At 40.7% G+C, this 22,159-nt stretch overlaps 1 protein-coding gene across 3 annotated transcripts in view; it reads left to right on the forward strand.

Moving 5' to 3' along the window:
• LOC123960804 (probable E3 ubiquitin-protein ligase HERC2) overlaps window positions 1–22,159 on the forward strand; it is a 313,987-nt gene that overhangs the window by 111,833 nt on the left and 179,995 nt on the right. For all 3 annotated transcript variants that reach the window (XM_046035766.1, XM_046035765.1, XM_046035764.1), the window contains 2 exons: window positions 9,064–9,188; window positions 10,248–10,391. In XM_046035766.1, the coding sequence (XP_045891722.1) occupies window positions 9,064–9,188; window positions 10,248–10,391 (269 nt within the window). The remainder of the gene's footprint in view (window positions 1–9,063; window positions 9,189–10,247; window positions 10,392–22,159) is intronic.

Below are 22,159 nucleotides of genomic sequence, written 5' to 3' on the forward strand. Positions count from 1 at the left end.
ATCCTTGGCATCCTGGGTGGCGGAAACTGTGTTTACACGTTATATTTAAATTATGCAAACAAAATTATTTGAATGTCAAGACAGAAAAACGGTCTGTTGCTTTGCCTTTGTTACTTTTGCTTACAGTATCTGTTCTGATCTGTTGGCCAGTAATTTAGTTGACCTCATGACACACTTAGCGACGTCGTACTAAGTCTTACGTCATAACGTGAAGTGTTAACCCACACCCAGTTCAATTTGTCATTTGTAAGAGCCTTCTCTCTCTCTCTCTCTTGCTCCCCCCCCCCTCCCGCGGCAGGGATGAGGAATCACCCACTACCACCACCCCCTTGAGTGCCATTTGTTAATGAAGGCCAAAGTGTTAGATGATAAATATGGTTGAAGAGAAATGGCACATGTAAGTGATCTCATTTAGGAGCATTACATTTGAATTTATTGGGGTACTTAGAGGGGACAGAGGGGCCATGACTTGAGTGAGAGGGGAAGGGTGCAGATGACTGACTTATAATAGACAGTGGGGTAGGGCAACAGAGCGACTAAAGGTATATACTGCCACCAGAGAAGGATGCAAGTTGTATGTGTTTATGTGGCAGTGTGTATGTGTTTGCATATAGCTAAGTGTATATACTGTATGTGTGCACATATGTTTTTTGAAGTGTGTGGTGGAAGTTGAGGAGAGACCGTCTGAATGAACCCTGTTGGTAATGCGCCTTTTTAAATCTTCACCACTGTAATATAGGCTACAATGTTGTAGAATTGTAATATTAGCCATGTGTTTGAAAATTAAATTAATATATTCTTGTAAATAGATGGAACAGGGTTTTTAAATATAATACCACCTTCAATTTTATTATAAACATTATTATAATACACCATGCTTGTCAGCTTTTCAAAGTTGTATTTTATGCAATAAATTTGTTAAATATTTCAATAATTATTACCATCGTAAAACACTGTTTGGCTGTTAAACCAGTAAAACATGAGACTTACAAATTGAAACAACACAAAGATGTTTATTAAACAGGCATTGATTTGTGTAGGGACATGTTTGGGGAACAGTTTTCAGTCAGATTGGGACTCCTTTTTCTGTGTATAATCCTCACATCAGAGGGAAAAAAGAGCTTTGCAGGAGTGAGTTGCCTGCTTGCATGGTTCACGGTTAATTTATGTTTGGTTTTGTTACAGTAACTACACCCATATTGTGCAGTCAACTATTCAGAAGAGTCCTACAGTATCTATAAACATTGGCAGAGTGAGACACACAGAATAAAAGACCTGCAATACCTCCAACCGGTTGACACAATTTGGATTGCAGAAGACGAACAATATATTCAATCCATTTCTTGGCCCTGTTGCATTTAGTAAATACAGTGCCTGGTTGGTAAGAGGGATGTTGACAGAAAATCAAAAGCAATGTAGCAGCAGCGTCCTATAATGGAGACTTAGCTCTACTTTACACTCCTCTTACAAAGATCTACGATTCAAAAACAATCAATCCCTTCATGAGAGCTTGTTATTTTCTGCTATAATAAAAGTAATGGCGTTTCATCATTCTTGCACGGCACTGATTGTGTTTACAGTGGAAATGTAAGCATTCATGGTATGAGTGTGAATAGAAAAAGAGAATATAGAAAAGGTTTTGATTTGTGAGAATCCCACTCTTTCTTTTCTTCCATCCTTCACTTCTCTGTTGAATTTGTTTTGCTGTCGTCAGATGTTATTGAGGATTGAAAATATCCACATGGCGTATTGACAGCTCGCCATGAAGGTGGCACTGCATGGCACAGAGCAGCGGGGCGCTTCATTTCTCCTTACTGTCTTTAATTTGAGGCAAAGGAGTTTGAGATTTACCAGAGAGTATTTCTTTATGTAGACACATGGACAAAATATCCACTACTTTTTTGGTGGTGTTCTGTCATACCTGTTTATGGTTGCTTTTGCCTCCATTTATTCCTGAAAGTACCTATTACCAATTCTCCTGTCTTGTAACATTTTGCTTATTTAATGTAAGTATTTTTGTGTGGTACTGTATCTGTTATTTGACACTACTGAGAAACATCTGGAGTCTCTGTTAAACCAGGTGTTGATATTGCAAATAAGCTTCCTTAGTAAATGGTTAATGTTTTGACTCACTGCAGACCAGTGGACCGGAAGAGATGTTTCTTGTTGAGGCCCAATAACACACTTACGGACATTTTGTCTTTCTGGAAGACCCTGCCTATGGCGCAGCCTGTATTAAGCCCTGTTACGTTTCTTCTCACAAATGACCGTTTAACCGTCTTTTCCGCACCCTGACTCCTCGCCTGTTATTACTGTCATTGTCTCTCTTTCTGCTGTATACGTGTGAGGCTGGGCCCCTTAATATGCGAAGAGCTTCTCCTAGGCTTTCCTACGGGCAAACTGGTCTGTGTTTACTCCTCAATCAGAATGCCTCCTTTCCACAAGTTTGACATGCCTTTTTGTTGCCATGGTAAGCCCTCCCTTAAAATATATATTTTTGCTTTTGGCCTGGATGGTTTTTTATCTCAGTGGTTTAAAGCCTGTTGCCCCCAGGGCCAGATTTAAATGTGTGTGGGTCTTCAAGGATTTTTCTGCAGAAAAGCCGTTTGGATTGCAGCCTTACCGCCATACAAGTGCGACCGAATTGTGTCATTTCAGGTTTTTGAGCCATCGTTGGAACCAAAGGAAAGTCCAAAAGAGAAGCAAAAAACACAAGACAAAAGCTGATGAAAATGGACCAGATTGGATTATGTCAGACTTGGCATGTGCCTCGTTATGAGGGAAGTCTTCGTTCTGTCTTATCACACTCTGCCTTACAGCTAAATGAATTTTAAAAAAAGGCAAAGCACAGCTCTGCTCCTTGGAAAACAACAGCCAGATCGTAACTGTAAATACTGGCTTAAAGTGGTGTGGGCTCTGCATGATTTTCAGTCAAAAAACAGGAAGTGAGAGGAGGAAAAAACATACACTGTGTGATTGCACTAACTTTGGAGACATGGACCACTTTTTAAGCAGTTAAAGTCGGGGCAATCCAAGGAAGGTTAAAATTATGGGCAACTGGATTTGGTTGAAGATACTTGAAGACGTTGCACCTCTCACCCAAGGGAGTTCTTCAGTTCTGACTGAATGGAAGGGAATCTCAGCCATTTAACCTCTGTAGGGTTGTTATCAAGGTGTGGGCACTGCTTGGTTTGTTAGTGCTCCTGGCTGTTGTAACGACAGTCGTTGTGGTTGGTCGAGTCACGTGAGGCTAAGTGAGACTTCAGCCAAGTCCACTTGCCCTTGATTTTAACCCTCCTTGGGGGAGGCTAAGTTTGAATGACCGTAAGACAGATACTGGTCCACCCTAAAGATCACACACCCGAACACACCCAAACAAAAAAGCAGTCGAGTGTATGCAATGCAGTGTGGAATGTGCAGACCTATATATTAGGAAAACTAAACAACCACTACTACTGACAACAATGTACATATTTTGGACAAGGAAGACAGATGGTTTGAAAGAGGAGTGAAAGAGGGCATCCTCCTCTGGGGCACCAGAGGAGGAAGGCTAAGACACCACTTATCCCACACTTACAAGGCTGTCCTCTTCCCAGGAGAGTTAAGAAACGCTCAAATTTGGCTTCATGTGAAAATATAAACGACGGTCGTTTAGACTTGGCCTCGAGTGACTCCAACGACCACGACAACTGTTAGAACAGCCAGAAGGGCTAATGAACCAAGCAATGAACAGTTTTCTTATGTCACAGACTTGAACTGTTGAACATCTACCCATGGGTCCTTATGTCTAGAGAGCCACTACAGTATGTTCAGGTGGGTTCAGGTTGTATGTATGAAAATCTATGAATTGGCAAACATGGTTTGAATCCTGAAGATGAAAACTGCTTTGCGTATCATTGCTTGACAAACCAGATAAGAAATAAATTTAAAAAAAAATCTTACAATTGACAATATTCTAAGAAATAGATCACAGGGTTGGTCTGTTTGTGTATGAGAACAGAATCTACTTTTTTGTTTGCTTTTTTGCAATTTTATAATTTGTTTAGCATCTTTCTGTCATTTCTGCATCACTTTTAATTACTACAACTCAAACCTTCATGTCTCCAAGAGCCAGGAGGGTGCCTATTTGCCGCATTCGACAGGTAATCAAGACTGATTAAACACTGAACATAGCATAATTGCATTAGATCTCAGAAGCACACTATAACCACCATAACTGCAAACACACATGGTCTCTCAGAAAAAAAAAAAGAAAAAGAGGTTTAAATTGCAGAAGAGGAAGTATTTATTTCTTCAGTACCAAGAGAGGCTTATGATAGTGAGTATTACATTTGGATAAAAAAAAGCCAAATGTAATGGGTTATACTATATTTTAAATTAAAACATATAATTATTTATTGTACTATTTTAAAGCCAAGACAAGTAGAATTGATCATGTACGGTATGCCTTATGTGTGTTACTGAGTGAACATGCTCTATTCAGTCCTTCTGTATCACTGAGAAACCCTTTAAGTGTGCTGTGACATGTCCTGAAGTTCTTGTTTAGCACCTCTCTCTGTGTGTTGAGGGTGTGAACTGATACCTAGTGTCAGCTAATGTCAGGGACAGAATGGCGCGGGAGAGATTGCTGGGGTCTACGTAAACGTAGAGGCTGCTAGATTAGCCCTGAGAAAGCACTGGGGAGAAAGCAATGGAAATGGGAAGAAATGAAGAAAGAAAGACAAGGGAATAAAAGAGAAAGAGATGGGGCTTGAATTGGAAGGGTGGAGGGTTGAGGGGTTGTCAATTTTCTCCAGTTTAGCTCAGGAGGAAGCTATTTTCTTGGAATTAGATGGTTGGATCAATGCAGCCTTCCAGCTTATTTATTAGTGCATGGTGACATCAACTGTTGCTCTGTACATCACCAGGCAGAAAAACCAAAAACAGTGTTTTCTCATGGCTCAACCTTATCACCACTTGTGCATTTAAAGTGGGGGGCTGGGGCGCAAGAGTTCAGCAGTGAAGCACTTTGATTGAGCCCTTTGAACTCAACCAGGAAAGAAATCAGTTCTCTTAATCCTGGCTCATATGTGATCATCGTAGCCGGGGGATACAGACCTCTGTGTCCGTCATCTCACAGTCAGCCAACCGCACCACCATTACTAATGCAATCACCCCTGTGATCTGAACTTCAGAACCTTGAACCAAAATAAATAGATAAACATGTCAAACATGCAGTGCAGAGAAAAAAAGGAAAAGAAGGTGTGAATGAGTCACCCGAGAAAGGTTCATCCAGTGTGGACAGAACTCTTCCAGCTGGTCTCGATAGCCTAAGGTGATATGAGATACATGAGCGTTTTGATCAACAAGGAATGCTCTCATTAGCACAGGTCATGCTCTCTGCTTCAAGTTGTTCACCCTTTTCATCATCATACCCAAAGAGAGAGCATAGAAAGATTGGGCTTAAAAGTTAAATACTATATGCCTACTTGGAAAATAATGAAAAGTGTAGCACCGGATCTGGTGTAAGTATATTTCAAGGAGTGTGGGTGTATGTTGTGGATCGTATGGGTATAAGGGCATCTTCCTCTGAGTACATCCAAAGCAACATCTGGAACATAGCAGATAGCATGTACAGAGATCCATTTCAGTATTCCCCAAACTCAAACACTCTAGATCAAGGGCCCAACACACCTCTGTTTCTATCCTAAAGAAATCTATTGCCACAGTTTATCAACTTTGATTGGTTAACTCTTGGACTCTCAAAATGGAACCCTTCATAATTTAGAAGCTGCTCTAAATGCAGTTGGCCGGGCTACATCTAAATGTTTAAAAGTCAAGTGAAGGAAGGAGGCGGTTAGACCTGAAGTTATGTCCTCCAAGGGAACTTTACAAAGATCCTCTCTCAGATTTATAGCCACTTACCTAGGAGCCTGAGTCGATATTCATAAACGTGGCTTCAAACAAAGCCCCCCATCCACTACCCCTGCTTGTAAATAAATACAGATATGCCTCTTTTACAGACAGCAGCAATCTAAAATATTACCACCAGCATAATTTTACCACACACATTAATATTTTATGGCACATTGTATTTTACCGCATTGAATCTTAAACTTTCATGGCCGGCCCCAAGGATTTTATTCCTTTGGAGTCTGTATCATTATTAGCCAAGATGTATAGCTGGCACAGCAGAGGATTGTCTTGCTTTTGTGCTCTTCACCATTTCATACATGATATATTCAGAGTCAACAGTGTTATCCTGTTTGCTTTACTCAGGTTATGTCTTCTAAAGTTGAATGACTTTGTAATTAACTTCTGTATTATTGTTTTCTATACTGAGACCTTGTTGAAACTCAAAACTAGATGAGCTTTTTGAGTTGGCCTCGTTCTGCCTTTTGTGAAGTTAAAAAAAAACTGTTGAAACACATGCAATTGTGTGTCTTTAACTAGATCTATGGTGTACTATAATGCACTGCATGACCATCCTTTGCTATTCATTTTTGTACAAGGTATCAGTTCGTTAAATTTACCATCCATAGACACATTTATAAATTGCTCATGTGATGGTAAGACCCTATTAAATCTAGTTTGAAGTGTTTAGTTTTTCATCTAAACAAGTAAAACCCAACCTGTACAGTGTCTGCCTCATTATGATGGGAATAAACTCTTAACATCTGCATGTGTGTATTTGCATCTGTGCTTGTGTGTATGACTGTGTAGTGATTTAAGTGGTTTTAGTGTCAAAACAAGTCTAATGAGCTGGCGCAATAATTATCAGCCATTTTGCTCTCACTTTTGCTAATTGAGGCTTTATATTAGAGTTAATACCACTGCTTTTGTACACTGTTTTACAGTTACCAAAATGTTTGGCCAGAAATAATGCTGCCAATAATTTACATTTTTAATTTGTGCATGTCAGTGTTTTAATATCTTCCTATTAACCATACTTATGTGCTTAGATAATCCTCCCCAGATGGAGGTGATTGATCAACTCCTGTTTTGTGTAATTTTTACTAATGCAAACACCTACTGTATACAGTAGTATGAAAGTCAAAAAGGACAAGTAGTTACCTCACTTCTAACCTGATGTGCTTTAGTAGTGCACGTAAGAGTCTTTCTCTGGGATTTTTCCTTTTGCCTGTGTCGCTGAGCAAGACACTTAACCCCAAGTTGCTCCAGAGGCGTGCAACCTCTAATATATAGCAATTGTAAGTCGCTTTGGATAAAAGCGTCAGCTAAATAAATAAAATGTAATGTAAAATGTAAATCATGATTTGTTTGTTCCAACAAATAAGTCTAATGGCATTACTATAACTTGCTGTATTCTGTACAAAGCCTCATCATATACCGCTGAAGTGATATTAAGTATGTCCTCTCTTTATAGATTCTCCCTGCACTTTTTTTCCTGGGTTGTCGATCATGTTTCTTCCGCTCTTGCTTCTCTCTCACTTTGCTCCATGTATTTGAAGCGCTTTGTGAAATTCCCGTCTCATCCAGGTGAGTTTGAGTTGATCCCCAGGCCCTTTGCTCTTGTCAGGAATCTCCGAGGCTATCGGGCTCTCCTGGGGCCCTGTTTCACACACCAAATTGATGTCTCCGACTGGAAATGACACTTTCAGCAGGATTTGCCATTCTAAACCACCTCAAACCCATGTGATCTTACCCATTCACTCTCGGAGGGATTGCCTTGGAATGCACCATAGCTTCAAAAGCCAATGAACATAGCATGCTTGAATGAAAAGCTGATACATATCCTATCAGGGAAAAAAAGGAAAGATATTCTAAAATGCTGGCAATGTAGAACAGTATATTTTGCTCTGAACAAAGACCAACAGTGACATGAATAAGAAGGTATTGCCTGGGGGAATGCAATGGAGGGTAAAGGGAGTGTAACAAAAAGAAATCAATAACCACATGAATTTTCATGTGTAGGTGCTTGTCCACCATTTGCTTTATCTTGTTAATATCTGTCTCGGTCTGTCCGTCCATAAAAACAGACACAGATGGTATGATTAATGCATATTATTTAGAGCTCGTCTTTTTCTAACTATCCATTTAAAGTAAGAGCACAGTGACCATGTTGCTTTAAGGACTAGTTATGATATAATTTTACGCTGGAGTGGAAGGAAAAGTGAAAAGGTGTGACCAAGAATCCCTCCCTTGACTTATTTTCATCCCTAAGTCTTTTGGGGGGCTGCACGTTTCTCCTAGGGGGCTCTACAGACTGGCATAATGGATAAGGGCAAGGGTGTGAAAGGAGCACCTTAAGGCACCTCATTCAACCCTCCCAATCTCTCCTGCACACACTCTTGAGCTGTGAAGGCCTTCTTTCTTTGCCCTGCTAGCATGGGAGCCCTGTAATAGGCTCTAATTGATAGGGAGGTGTTAGGGTCTTTCTGTATGGGCTAAAGGGATGAGAGTAAGAGAGAGAAAGAGGGGCAGAGAGAGGATTACATGCGGGCATGTGGGGTGGAGCAGGGGAGGAGAGGAGAGGCTGTGGAGTGGTCTAGGCCCCGTCCGTAATGAGTCATTAATTTCCTAGCGGTTTTGTGGCGGTTGGCTCATTACTGGCCTGCAGAGGAGCAGGAACAAAGCTCTGGGTAGGTAGGAGGTGAGCTTAAATAGTTGGGGCTCAACACTACCCAACAAAAGGAGGAAGAGAATGTTGAATGGCACTTGGAACAGATGCAGTAAAAAGTGGCAGATGCAAATTGCGGGAGAGCAAGTCTTCCTTCAAGCACTTTTCTCTTTTTATTTTGTCAGACTGCAGCCTGAGAGTCTAATTAGTTAGTGAGGTGTTTCACTTCTGATAGGGCTGTGTCTCGTTATTGTCACAAAGAGGATTCGGCGAAATGGGAGGAAGCGCATATGTTCCACAGTCCCCAGTGGAAGCTGCTCACTGCAATAGTTTAATTGATTTCATTATTTATTTTACCATATAGAAATGGAAATATTCATGCTATGAAATTGTGTTGTATGTACCTTAGATGTAATAAGAGATGTGATAAAAAAGTATGAAGGTGATGCCCGCAGGTAATTAATTATGTTTTTAATTATCTGTTTATACTTTTCTCCCTACAGGCAGAATGATTATGGACAAATAGGCTGTGGGTCTAATGAAAATGTGGTCGTCCCTCGCTTTGTGGAGTGTGTGCACCATGTGTCGAAGGTCACCTGTGGTTCAAACCACAATCTTGCCCTGACAGGTACAGCAATGCACTGTGCAGGACTGCTATGATACACAACATTCAAGTGTCATATCAGCATCAAATAGATAAGGATTCAAATATTTGCTTTTTTCCCCCATGTTACAGTGTGTATGTCCTGTACCACTCACCTCTCTTTATTGAATATGCTAAGAAGTGGATCGTATCATTGACCCTTCACCAAATATGCCAGATTCAGCTGGACAATATCTTTATGTAGGGAGCTGACGTCACTAGTCATGAGCTGTCACTGTGTGCTTCAAAGTTCACCCATTTTACTCAATTTTATGCGAATATCAGAGCCCTTAAGCCCTCGATTGGCACATCACCTGAGAGAGAGACAAGGAGGGAGAGAGAGTTAGTGAGAATATGGCCCTGGCTCCTGATCCATAACAGTCATTGCCTGTTACATACATTTCAGAATTCATTCAGGCTATGAAGATAATCGAGGTAGTCGACAGTTTCCCCTGCAGCCCAATGGATTTATGATAGCACTGTCAAGAAAATGAGGCGAAATGACACAGTAGCTGACTTTAGCTGCAAATAATGTGATAGGCCGTACAGTGGTGCAGCAGCAGCTGCTGTCATTGCAGGTAATAGGCTATAAAGAAGGCTGATAGCAATACCTGTCATTTCTTAATGGCTGACTTCACTGAAGAGCTTTTGTGGCCTTTAACATGAAGATAATGGAAGATACAACAAATTTTACAGCTTTTGCATTGCATCCATAATTTATCACCAGAGGCCCCATGCAGCAGCAGCACAACAAGGACAACATGCTACTAGAGGTGTGGTTGACAGAGATGCAAGATGAGCTGCAGGGCGTTGGAGGCCCGTGCTATGCTTTATAATTAATAAAGGAACTACACAGTGTCAGTCAGTCAGTTTATTTTATCATATAAATGTCATATTGTGAAAGTACCTTTGTGTACTACATTTATTTTAGAATGCGATTTTGGAAATGACATTGAAATCATTTGCAGAAATAATCTGCTGATTACATCATTACTTCTTTTCTCAAATGGAAAACTATTAATTTACCCATTGGATGACATGCAGGTGACGGCAGGTTGTTTCAGTGGGGCTGTGGACGGGCATGTGGGAACATAAAGAGGAACATCCTGTTCCCAGAGGAAGTGACGCTATCAAGCTCGGCAGTGAGAGACATTGCTGGAGGATGTTGGCATAGCCTGCTTCTAACAGGTTAGTCTCTGCTTATGTTTGAAACCTGTGAGTGTAATACGGTGCAATACAACCATTTTCTACATTCATTAAATCCAACAGTACCTTCTGCCTGCTGTTATATGCATTTTTCTAGTACATAGAGACAGAGTACATGCTTGCATGTTCCGTACACGCAGACATGTCCATGACCTCAACATAAAGTATGCGTAAATCCTTGGTGTGTGTCTTGGCCCTCACACAGACGCGTGAGTGTGTGCTTTTAGCTGTGGTGTCCATCTATCCACATCATTCATTTAGAGCTCTCCCAGGGCTAGTGCGGCTACATAAACACAGAGGTTGAGGCCATGGCTGCTCTTTCACCTCACTGTGGAGAACTTCAAAGTCACTTCTCCTCACACAGCAGATGAATGCTCTCTGTCTGCCTGGCTGATATATTGGCCCCAGTTGCTGTCTTCTTACTGTAGTATGGCTGCGACTGAGGCCCCATCGTGGAGCCAGTGCTAGGCCATTTGTTAGTTTTAGCTGTATCTTCAAGACCTGGCTTTAATTCTGAAGGGAGGACATTAATCCTTTTAATACAACACTTTGTAGAGTCGTTTTCCTGTGTTGCTAATGCCGTCTATTATTAACCCCATTAAAAGTGTAATACAATTTAAGTATAGTGCTAAAAGTGGATCATTTGTTGCTCCGTTCTGTTTGAATTAATTCTAAATTTATGATCTAAATGATTAAACTATAGGAGTCACAGCACTAAATGAGATTCTTAAATGGCCTGGCATACATTTACACATATTAATACAAACATTTATGAGCACGCATTCACACACATGTCCAAGTGTACAGACACACACGAAGCTGCTGTGTGTTACAATTGCTCTCCTAAATCCTGTAATGTCCCCAGTTTGATCCCTAGCTCCATTCTGTCATGAGGGAACAGAAATATCCATCTTCAATCAGGCCTTAATGAATAGCCTGATGAGTGTCGGGCAGAACTGAATTACCAGATAGATTTGAAGAGCATGAGAGTGTGTGTGCACACTGTATGTGTGTGTATGGGATGGGCGAGGGGTAGTTAGAGGGTCAGTAGAACAGGACACATGTAGAAATTAATTCTCTCCAAGTTCAAAAAAAGAAATTGGCTAATTCTGTCATATGAGCCTGGGATCGCCGTATATCGGTATGAGTCTTCATTTATTAGGGTCAAACTGCGGGGGGATGCACAGGGGATAGAAACGAGAGGTTAGGGAGAGCAAGTCGGAGTGATGGAGGGTGAGATTTGAAAATTGGAAAGAAAAGAAGAGAAAGAACGGGAAAGAGTAGACAAATGATAGCGAAATGGGAAAGATGCAGCAAAAAGAGAGAAAGAGACTCAGTGGTATGAGAGACAGCTTGCCTGGGCCAGAGCATATTGAGGGCAGCAGGTGGAAGAGTGGCACAGTTAATTAAAACGCCTGTCTTAATGTCTCAGCCCGTCACTCCAGGGAAAGAGAGAGAGAGAGAGAGAGTTGCCAGGCTCAAGCTGGGCTACACCCAACCAGCCATCTAGCCAGCAAACCAACCATCCACCCAACCCACCAGGCCACATGTCAGACAAGCCCTGACACTATACCCTTCACCCCCATCACATGCACAGACACACACACATGTCCAAACCCCTACCACTATTTCCTCTTTCTTTTCCTCGTAGCCATACGCCTATCCAAATGGCCACTCTCTCTGATGCAGATCTGAAAAAAAAAAAAAAAAAAAAAAAAAAAACAAAAACACACTTCTGATGTTACCGTTTTGCTCAGCAGCATCTGTAGCATGCCTCTAGACTTCCAGCCTTGCAGCGTAATCTGTCTGCTTTTAATAATTCATAGAAAGCACAGGCTGTGCACTATGTACTGAATGCTGAGGGTAATGGGGATGTTGTGATATTTCTATCATGGCCTGTCTGGAGCTGCAAGCGAATCAAACCATTAAAGATCTGATAAGCAGTCTGTTCAGTGTCAAAACAGCATTGGATGTCATCGCTGCCTTAGGTGGACCTTAACAAATCCATTTGGCTCTGGATGTTACAATCTAGCAAATGGCGACACATGATAGAGATTCTCTGCTACATTGCCACAAAGTTTCAAGTCACACCAAATCATTGATGAATGGCACAAGTACACATTTCATCCTGAAAACACCAGGATTATACACTAAACCCATACTCAGTATATTGTGTTCACAGTGTATTTTATTAGACATGAATACAAATGTATTTAAAGAAAAAAAGGGCTAACGAACAGTTGAGGCATCCAACCATGCGTGAGGTGGGTCTAGAGTTGTACTTCATGTTGTTTGACTAATGTTTTATCAGGCTTTGCTGTATCACGGCAGATTGCTTTGTCAATAACCAGCCTGGTGCCTCAGTGAGCATGAATCTGAGATTGTCAGGCTGAGTGACAGGCTGGAGATGGCAGATAATTCAAAGAAATTGGAAGTGTGAAATCTTTAAGGGCCACTTCTTAACGCAGCAAATGCCAGGGTATCTTTCCATCAGCTGCTGCTCTCACAAGCCACCGCATTGTTAATGGTGGCCTGTCTGTCCATCAAGACCGCTTCAGGAGGGATTTAGACCTGTTTGGCATCCTTATCTCTCTGACTGCCTCCCACTAACTTGACCACTGCACAGCCTTGAATGCTGTGTGTGTGTTCCATGTGGCCAATGAGGGTCATAAATCTTTCTCCAGAGCAATATATATTTTTTCTTTATGTTTGCTTATTTATAGATATTGATTTATTTGATTATCTGTCTCACAGTGTATTGGTCTATCTGTTCATTGTTACACAATCAGAAGCCAAATGTAGTGGTACTTGTAGCACCTGTTAATTTAACTGTCAACACCTACTGATTGACCTTAGATTGTAGCACTAAGAGCTCTTTGTCCTTGCGAGTATCTTTCTGTGTCTGCCGCTGTCTTTCTGGATGGAGGCAGAAAAGCCAATGTCTTTTATTATTATGAGCAAGAAACTCATTACGTTTCCATATGAGTCACATCTTTACGTGAGGACAATATTTTGAGTTCATTAAATAATAAGAAACAATTAAATACAAATAATTTAAAGTAATTTGATAGTAGCATTTAAACATTAACAATAAAAATTCACAGAGTTGTATTAATGTATTCAGCACAAAATGCGCTGCGGCCCACTGAAGTCCACTCGAAAGTGTGAAGAGGAGGCAATGGAATCAATGTCTTCTATGAATATACATTTCATTAATTGAGATCTGGGGCATTTTAATACCCAAAATTAACCTAAAAGTAATTTGAAATATAAGTTAATTATTCATTTAATAATGAGGTTTATGATTAAGAAGTTAATAAAAGAAACAAAAAGTCCACTTTTGTGCTAGAAAATAAAACCAAGAATTCACACAGGAGTAAAAAAAAAAAAGATGTGTGTGTGCACGCTGATGTTCATTCGTCTCACCAGAACTGCCACTGCTCAAATGAAAGTAAAGTTATTACAGATTTGAATAGTGACGTCCTGACCTAGCTCGCTCCCTCTCCTTTTTCCTCACGGAGATCTTACACTCGCAAGCGCACACACACACACACGCACGAGCGCACACAGTTACTCATTGACAACAGTTAAGGGTAAGTATAGGAGAAAGGCAGAAGAGGACAGAGAGAAAGAAGAGGAGGAAAGACAACAAGGCAAAAAATGAATCCTTCCCATCTGCTAATCCAAAAAAAACTTAGACTGTGTGTTTTGTTTGTATGTACAGAGAAATAATGAGAGAAAATAGACAGAGACGGAAGAGGGACTACAGAGAAGAAGGACCCAGACAGAGGAAAAGAAATAAACAAAGAGGAAAAGAAAGAAATACGTCCCCTATTTTTTCCACTTGTAATGGTCTCAATTCCCTGCCAGAGCTCCTTGTCACAGGGAGGTAGTTCCCAGGCCGACACATCTCAAGCTGTTCAAACATCCATTAGGATGTTTTGTTTCATACACTCTACAAATACAGCAAGACGAGACAGAAACGGGCAGATGATGAGAGGGAAATTGAGGAAGAAAGAAAAGAGACAGAAGAGAGGATGAAGAGGAGGAGTAAGTTGATGGGAACAGCAGAGAGAGGAGAAGAGGAAATTTATCAAGGAACTCATGTGATATTTAATGATCCTTGTATGTGGAGAGGGAAGACCACACCAGCTCGTTCTCCTCCGCCAAATACCGATCCCCTAACTTAATTTCCTGCTCAATTGCTGTTCTATAGTGCATAGTACAGTGATACAGGCTGGCAATATAGAAAACAGATTGCCTGTGCGGCGGAGTGGATAAGGCTGAGGCTTGTGCTGCTAGAGACCTGCAGTCTCCAGGGGGGTCTTGTCGGTGGGCTTCACAAAACCAACAAAGCCCATCTTTCCCTGCGACTGGCAGCAGCTGGCAGGTAGATCTTCAAGCGCTGGAGGTGGGGAAGTGGATCTGTGGGTGTGGTGTGCAGTGTGTGTATGTGGTGCAGACAGTCTTGCTATTCTTTGTAGTGGAGAGTTCCACAGTCTTCCATCTTGTGTTTGCTCATGTGCTATGACTCCAAATCCACTCAGAAATGTAGGCCTGCATGGACAGCAACCATCAATCAGTGCACACAGCAGTATGCAACTACAGCTACAGTGTTTTCCCACAGACATACACACAGATACAGTACACACACATGCACCCTCCATCAGTAATACATACAGTACACATGCCTGTTACTGTGTGAGATGCTTCGACAAGCCTTATTAGAATTTTTTGCTCATTTATTCCTGTCATTTTCTGTTCATATTTATGCCATCCAGTGTGTTCTTCAAACACAGATTTGCATGTTTAGTGCACATATACATAAACAAATACAAAACACAACTACCTGAAGCATATGACAATAATTAAAGTTTAAAGACTTACAAAGTTAGAAAATTTTCTTTCACTTTTTAAGATCAACTTCTCGGTAAAGTAACAAGCTTCAATATGTTTGTTGCGTCTTGTGAAAGACACTCTGCCAGTTCATGAAACATTTTACTTTTGCTGTTGTAAAGTAGTGTTTCCTGGGTAAAAGTGTTGAAATTTCATCATTCTTCTAGCAGACAGGAAGTCATGTGATTTGTTGCATTGACATAGTGTTTAGCACACATGGCAGAAAGGCTGTTAATTTACAGTCTGAACAGAACAGATAAAGCATTACCTAGAGACAACCAGCGCCAGGTTGTTTGTTTTTTCTTTTCAGAATAAAATGTTACAGCAGTGTTCTTCTGATCTCCAAAATTCAAATTGCTAAGAATACCACTTCAGACAAGATATTTTTCGTACATCCTTCTTTAAAGACAAAATAGGTTAATATGGTGACCTGAACCTTGTGTATTGAACCAAACCGTAAGACAATCTGCTGACATGCTGCTATAGGGTTGGGCGGTGTCTACAAAATTTCCATTGGACGATTTCTACATTGAAACATCGGGATGGACGATGGCATCGGGGACACGCGCGGGGGGATAGCGGTCGTCTTATGTGCATGTGTTCACTCGAACAGACTTTACTCGGTTAAAAACTTGGTAGCCCATGACGTTACAAGTTGCAGTGGAAATTTTACAAGCACGGACCAGCTAAAGCAGCATGGAACACAGGGTGCAGATGTTTAAGGATGTTTGATAGGCTGCGTCATTAAGCAGCCCACAAGCGGCTCACCTGCTGCCGTGAGAACGGATCATGGGTGGGAAAATATGGAAAAAAGATGAGTTATGTATCTTTTAGGCAACTTTATAAAATGTGCTGCTGATGGAGAAAGTGGAGTAGACTGAGGTGTAGGCCTCTTGTATGTGCCTTCTGAGTGTGGGGAGAAGAGAATTCCGAGGAAGGTGCAAGCATATTTAAAATTGATAATAATAATGTTCGTGGTGATTAAAACCTGCTTTCACATGGCGTTATTATGTGAAAAAAATATATTTTTGCCAGGGGGCGGGGTTTCACAATCACGGTGCCTGCTCAACCATCGACCATCTGTCAGCCATCGTCGATGGATGATGGCATCGACTATCGGCCCAACCTCATGCTGCTGCACCTTTTCGGCTTGAACATACATAACGTCTTAATGTGTTGCCATGATGCTGTTGATGCTGGAAATTTTAAGTAGGCCAGTATAGTGAAGTCTTATCATGTCTACCTGGAGTTACTTGCATCCCATTTCTTTTACAGTTGTTAGTTCATGCAGGAAGTGTCAGTAACATAGTTGCCATTGGGTTTTGCGCTAATGTTAGCAGTATGAACCTCCTCTGACCTCTCAAAGTGACAGGGTTTTGTTGCATAACAACCTTGTGTAATGAACTTCCTCCCAGGAGATGTCATTAAGGACGGGAATGTTTGTCTTCCGCTTGCACCAAAATGAATATTCAGCTATTATCGCTGCAATGCATTCAGATCTGATATGAGTATTGGGTTTCAGCTTGTACAGAAGAGAGACAGCCACCCATTCCAGATGGGTTTTATTTACTGTCTCTGCATCTCTTTGATCAGCCACTGGTTTTCTTAATTTTTCACATCCAACAGGGTTTTGCAGGGTGAAGACAGTTAAGGTCCTTTCTGTCTTCCTAGACATAGTTTTATCTGGCATACATCATTCAGACTCTCCCCCCAGTCTCTTTCTTACCCAGATTTACATATTTGTTTTAACTAATGTCCTGTTGTAGGCCACTAAAGATCTGTAATAACACTACTAGGGTTTCTGCAAGTTGACCGCGCCAAGAACCACATAGACATGGATGGGATAGAGTTGTCAGATGGCTTTCCATCACACACAGGGATTACATTTGAGCAAAGGTTTTCCTTGATAAATGAAGCCAATTGGTCAGCTTATCGGCTGGATCTACACTGTATGCCTTTCATGGCTTGTCTACTTTTCCCATGTAGGAGGCCTTCTAAAAGGGGGGTGCACTGTGTATGTGTGTGATATATGTGAATGTGAGAGAGAGACAAAGAAAAAGAGGGAGAGAGTGAAAAATGTCACTACGATTTGAATTCGCTTGTTTATTGAAAAAGACTGAATCCAAGGTTGATCCTTTTACATTCCAAAAATCTTCACAAGTATGGGAAGGAAGAGAAGGGAGCTTTCTGTCCTTGTGGGGGGACGGGATACACCATTTGATGCCTTGATTACCAATTCCCATCTGAGTATCATCGTGCTAATAGTAAATATAACTACAGGAAGTGATGATTTCTGCTCCAAATTATGTGGATGTTTACACTGCTTGTCGACTGAGCAATATATTTCTGATCAAAGATAAACTGTATGAAGGAAAAATAGAAGCTGCATTAGCTCAACAGTGGGAAAGAGGAAATGGTGGGTCCCAGCAGACTGATGTATCTTGTAAAGCACCCCCTCCCTTTCTGCACCAAAGGAGTCACTGCCAAGATGGCTGCTCGAGCTCCAGGCCTGCAGGGCATGACCCTGCGCATGCTGCCAGACACCATTTCTCTAAATCCAACCTCAAAATGAATCTTCAGACCCTGGCATAATTCCTCATCCTCTCTTCCTGTCCTCCTCACAACATCTCTCTCTGTCTCAGTTGTTTCACTTCTTTTATTTTCCCAATGTGGGCCACGGGGAGGATGGTGTGGAGTGCCTCATCTTTCAAATTCCTGTGAATTTAAGATGGTAAGCCTTGTGTTTGAGGATGAGTGTTTGATGAGGCTGGGTGTCTGGGGCTCCTCCCTACAGGTTTATCATGTTGGCAACCATGGATGGCTCCTTTTTAAGGGTTGTCGTGAGTTGTCCTCCCCTGAGTCTGGACCTCTCAAACGTAGTGGCGTGAATCCTTGGCAAACACTGTGTGCAAACAGATCCATTAACATAGAACGTCAGGTTTAATTGCAGGCCTTATAGTGAGTGTTTTTATGTACTCCTGACCTCATACTAAACCATGCTGTAAATGAAACAACAGATGATCTCCTCATCTTTTATTTAATGGAAAGCTATGGTCAAAGTTAGGCATTGACTTCAGAAAACTGAAGACCTGCACTGTACAAAATGGAAAGTGTAGTGTTTTTAATGGGTTTGGCACCTATCTCAAAAATGTAAAGCCATGTTTTATTTAGCTGAAGCAGTTTGTTTGCGTATCTTAAAGCCAAATGCGGGATCAACTGTATCCAACTTTAATTGCTTGTGTTGAACGTATAGCTTATGAGTTTAGAAATTCATTTCAGTTGACATGTCCCCATAATAACCACTGATTTATTGTCTTGAGAAGTGAAATAATAGGTTTTCTGGCTTAGGCCAATCACTGAGAGGTTTTATTGGATTTTTCCACTTCTCTAATAACTTTGCATTATTTTGGTTTCACAAAACACTATATACTACTGGGTTGTTCTCATGGTCTTCATTTCCATCATTCACAAGGCAAACAAAAAATATTTTCCATTCCTTCTAGTCACATTATACCGACAGATCCCTGGGCCAGGTCAGGCCAGTGTTAACTACTGTAGCATGGACTTCTGAGTGTTTGATACGGTCTCTCTCTTTCCTCTCAGTCTATGTTAGGAAAAAATATCTTGCTCTTTCTTTTTTCCTTTAAACCTTTTCTTTCATTTTCTATTATTCCTTCTCGGTGTGCTGTAATGGCTCACGAGGAGTTTTAAAATTAATAGCTGAGCTTCAACCAGTAGAGGTTATGCTTATTTTTTTTTTTTTTTCCCTCTCTCCAAGCTACACCACCACCCCCTCCCCCCTCCACCTTCTTTCTTCACCACTGAGTCAAACCACCCACTAAGTCTAAGGTCACTAGCTAGCCAAGGCGAAGGCTGTTCAGCAGGGCTGCAGCAAACTTGGCAAAGTCCTGGTAAGACTCCCTGCTGCTCCATGGGACATACCAGCTCCTTTGCCAAGTCAAATAACACATTTAGTGAATTGAAAGTAAGATTTAAGTGGGGCAGTACAATGTGGCCAACCCTCTCATCTCTGAGCCGGTCCTTCTCTTTGTGTGCTAGTGTGTGAAAACTGCTCTTGTTCTCAGGGACTTAAACCTTTTTTTCTTGCTTATTATTTGGAAACAGGTCATTTGGGTGTGGAGGCTATAACTCCACCCACCCGTTTTTTTCCCCTTATAACTTCACATTCATTGCTTCATCAATTTTATTTTTCCTCACCCCTCAGTCTGTTTCTTTACCCCCCTTCCTCCTTTTCTTTTTTACCGGCACTCTTTTCTCCTCCCTGTGTGTATAGGAACATTTTTCAAAGAATTCAGTGGCCAAGTTCAGGCCCTTGAAGTGATTGGCTTTGATTCAAGACCCTGTTTTCTTCTCTTCCTCCTTTTCTTTTTTCTTCTTCTCACAGTATTGTGCTCCTTATTTCACAGAGTGACACTTTTCACCTCTGTTATTTTTAACTTTAATATACAAACACAAACATGGTGTATTTTTCACTGTGTATTTTTCTCTCATTCACCAACTGGTGAAAAACAAAATGACGAGAAAAATCTTGCTACAGGTCTATTTGAATTCTACATTTGACTGATCCATTATATAATTGAAATATAAACTGAACAAAATTATAAACACAACACTTTTGTTTTTGCCCCCATTTATCATGAGCTGATCTCAAAGATCTAAAACTTTCTCTATGTACGCAAAAGGCCTATTTCTCTCAAATATTGTTCACAAATCTGTCAAAATCTGTGTAAGTGAGCACTTCTGTATTGCCGAGATATTCCATCCACCTCACAGGTGTGGCATATCAAGATGCTGATCAGACAGCATGGGTATTGCACAGGTGTGCCTTAGGCTGGCCACAATAAAAGGTCACTAGAAAATGTGCAGTCACTTTGAAAAGACTATTCTATAAATGTACACAACAGGATTGTATTCAATTCATACATTTGGCAATGGGTTGAGTAATGTCTTCCACACATATACAGTCTACATCCAAAGGCTTTTAGCATTCATTTTATTCATAGATTTGGGTGTTTTTTTTTTGTTTTAAATTGACTCACTGAAGTGTATACCTACATCTCACTGTCTTTCTTCCTCTGCACTCTTCCTGAATGTATGTTGCTTTAGAAAGCAAGTGGTTGACACACTTGTCGTCTTCAGGCAAAATTATATAAATACCCTAAAAAGAACAAGGCAAGCTAAATGTCGATCCATGACTGACACAGACGCAATGTAATTAAACTGATACATGTAATTCTGCAAACCAGGAATTCTAAGCATGTCATTGTGGGTAAAGCAGTTCAGACAAAGTGTTTGAAGCTACTGTGATCTTTAATAAAATGCAAGTGCAATTAAAGCCACTGAACTGAAGTGCATACAGATTAGATTTTATATTTCTATATTTTTGATTTTTAAATTCACTTCTTTTGAAGAATATTAGTTATTCATATCAATTGCAAGTAAATAATGGTATTGAATCTTAGCCTATGTTGGCTTCTCATAGATATTTATTATTCATATGTGTATATGTTTAATATAATTCAATTATGCACAGTTGTTGTGATTCAGTGTGATCTTTATATGGCTTAATATCAAACTTACTGCAGCTTGTGAGTTGGCAGAGCCTCATCAGTCTTCTTTCGTTTATAGTGATATGAGTATGTCTGTAGCAGTCAAGGTGAGTATGAATTCATAGAAATAATTTGTGGCATGTCACCTCATACTGTCACCTCACAGCAAGAAAACCCTTGTTGTCTATTGCTGGCCATGTTTTGTGTAGGTTTTCTCCAAACACTGTTTTCTTCTTTAAATCCAAAGAAATTATGAAGTACCTAGTAACTCATACAAAATGTGGTTCTTTTAGCATCAGCAATTTAGAGAAAATAAAATTATCTGGTGCTAACTAGACTATACTATTGGGCTAAATTGCTATACTGTCACTGATTTGCTACTCTGTAACATACAGTATTTGCCCCTTTGCATTTTTCAAGTGTTGGGTAGTTAGGGTAAGGATGGGTTAATGAAAAAACCCAGAGGCAAACTTATCCAAGACAGTTTTAATTTGATGACATCCTGCTTACTGTGGGTGGGCAAGACTAGTTTATAAACACGCCATTTATCTGTCATCATTCATTTAAGAATTTCATTAATCACATCTGTTGTACAAAAAATCACTTAGCTGTAGAGGATTCCTGTGTTTGTGACTGAGTCCTATCAGCCCCACAGCCAAGGAACATCTTACGATGCATCACTTTTGTGATAATGATTGTTTAAAAAACGTCTTAACAAGGGCAAAGAGTGTTAATTTCTTTTTGTGGAGTGTTGTATGAACAATATCACTGTAGTAGTACAGTAGCTACTAGACTAGTGTGTTCAGGCATAGCAAATTAGGGTCATAGGCCAGAGGACTGTTGTAACACATTAGCCGCTGTCACAAAGAGGTCAAACTCGGCTGTGTTAGCTGGATGTGTTTTCTGGGTTAGGTGCTTTGTGTGCTTTGTTGCACCATGCTGCATGAGTCTGTACTGGCCACACAATGGGACAGAGATCAGTGACAGTTCTTGACCTCCCCTGGGTGCGTAGCCAGTACAGCCATAGTTCAGAGTTCGCCTGCTAATCTGTGCTAGACCTGGAGGAGAAGCCAGTTGTGAGCATATTCCTTGCATAGGATAAACAGAGGGGAGGATTTACAGATGGGGTGTGGATGAAAACTAAACCAGTATGGGTCAAAATTGTTCAAAGTAGGCAGAATTATAATTATTCCTTTTGCCATATGTTTGCTCTGAACGTCCTGTTTAATGGTGAACCATTAAACTTCGACGCCATGCCATGGACACAGCATTAAACAGAAACTC

The sequence above is a fragment of the Micropterus dolomieu genome, linkage group LG21 (assembly GCF_021292245.1).
Source record: "Micropterus dolomieu isolate WLL.071019.BEF.003 ecotype Adirondacks linkage group LG21, ASM2129224v1, whole genome shotgun sequence".
In the NCBI taxonomy this organism is placed as follows: Eukaryota; Metazoa; Chordata; class Actinopteri; order Centrarchiformes; family Centrarchidae; genus Micropterus; species Micropterus dolomieu.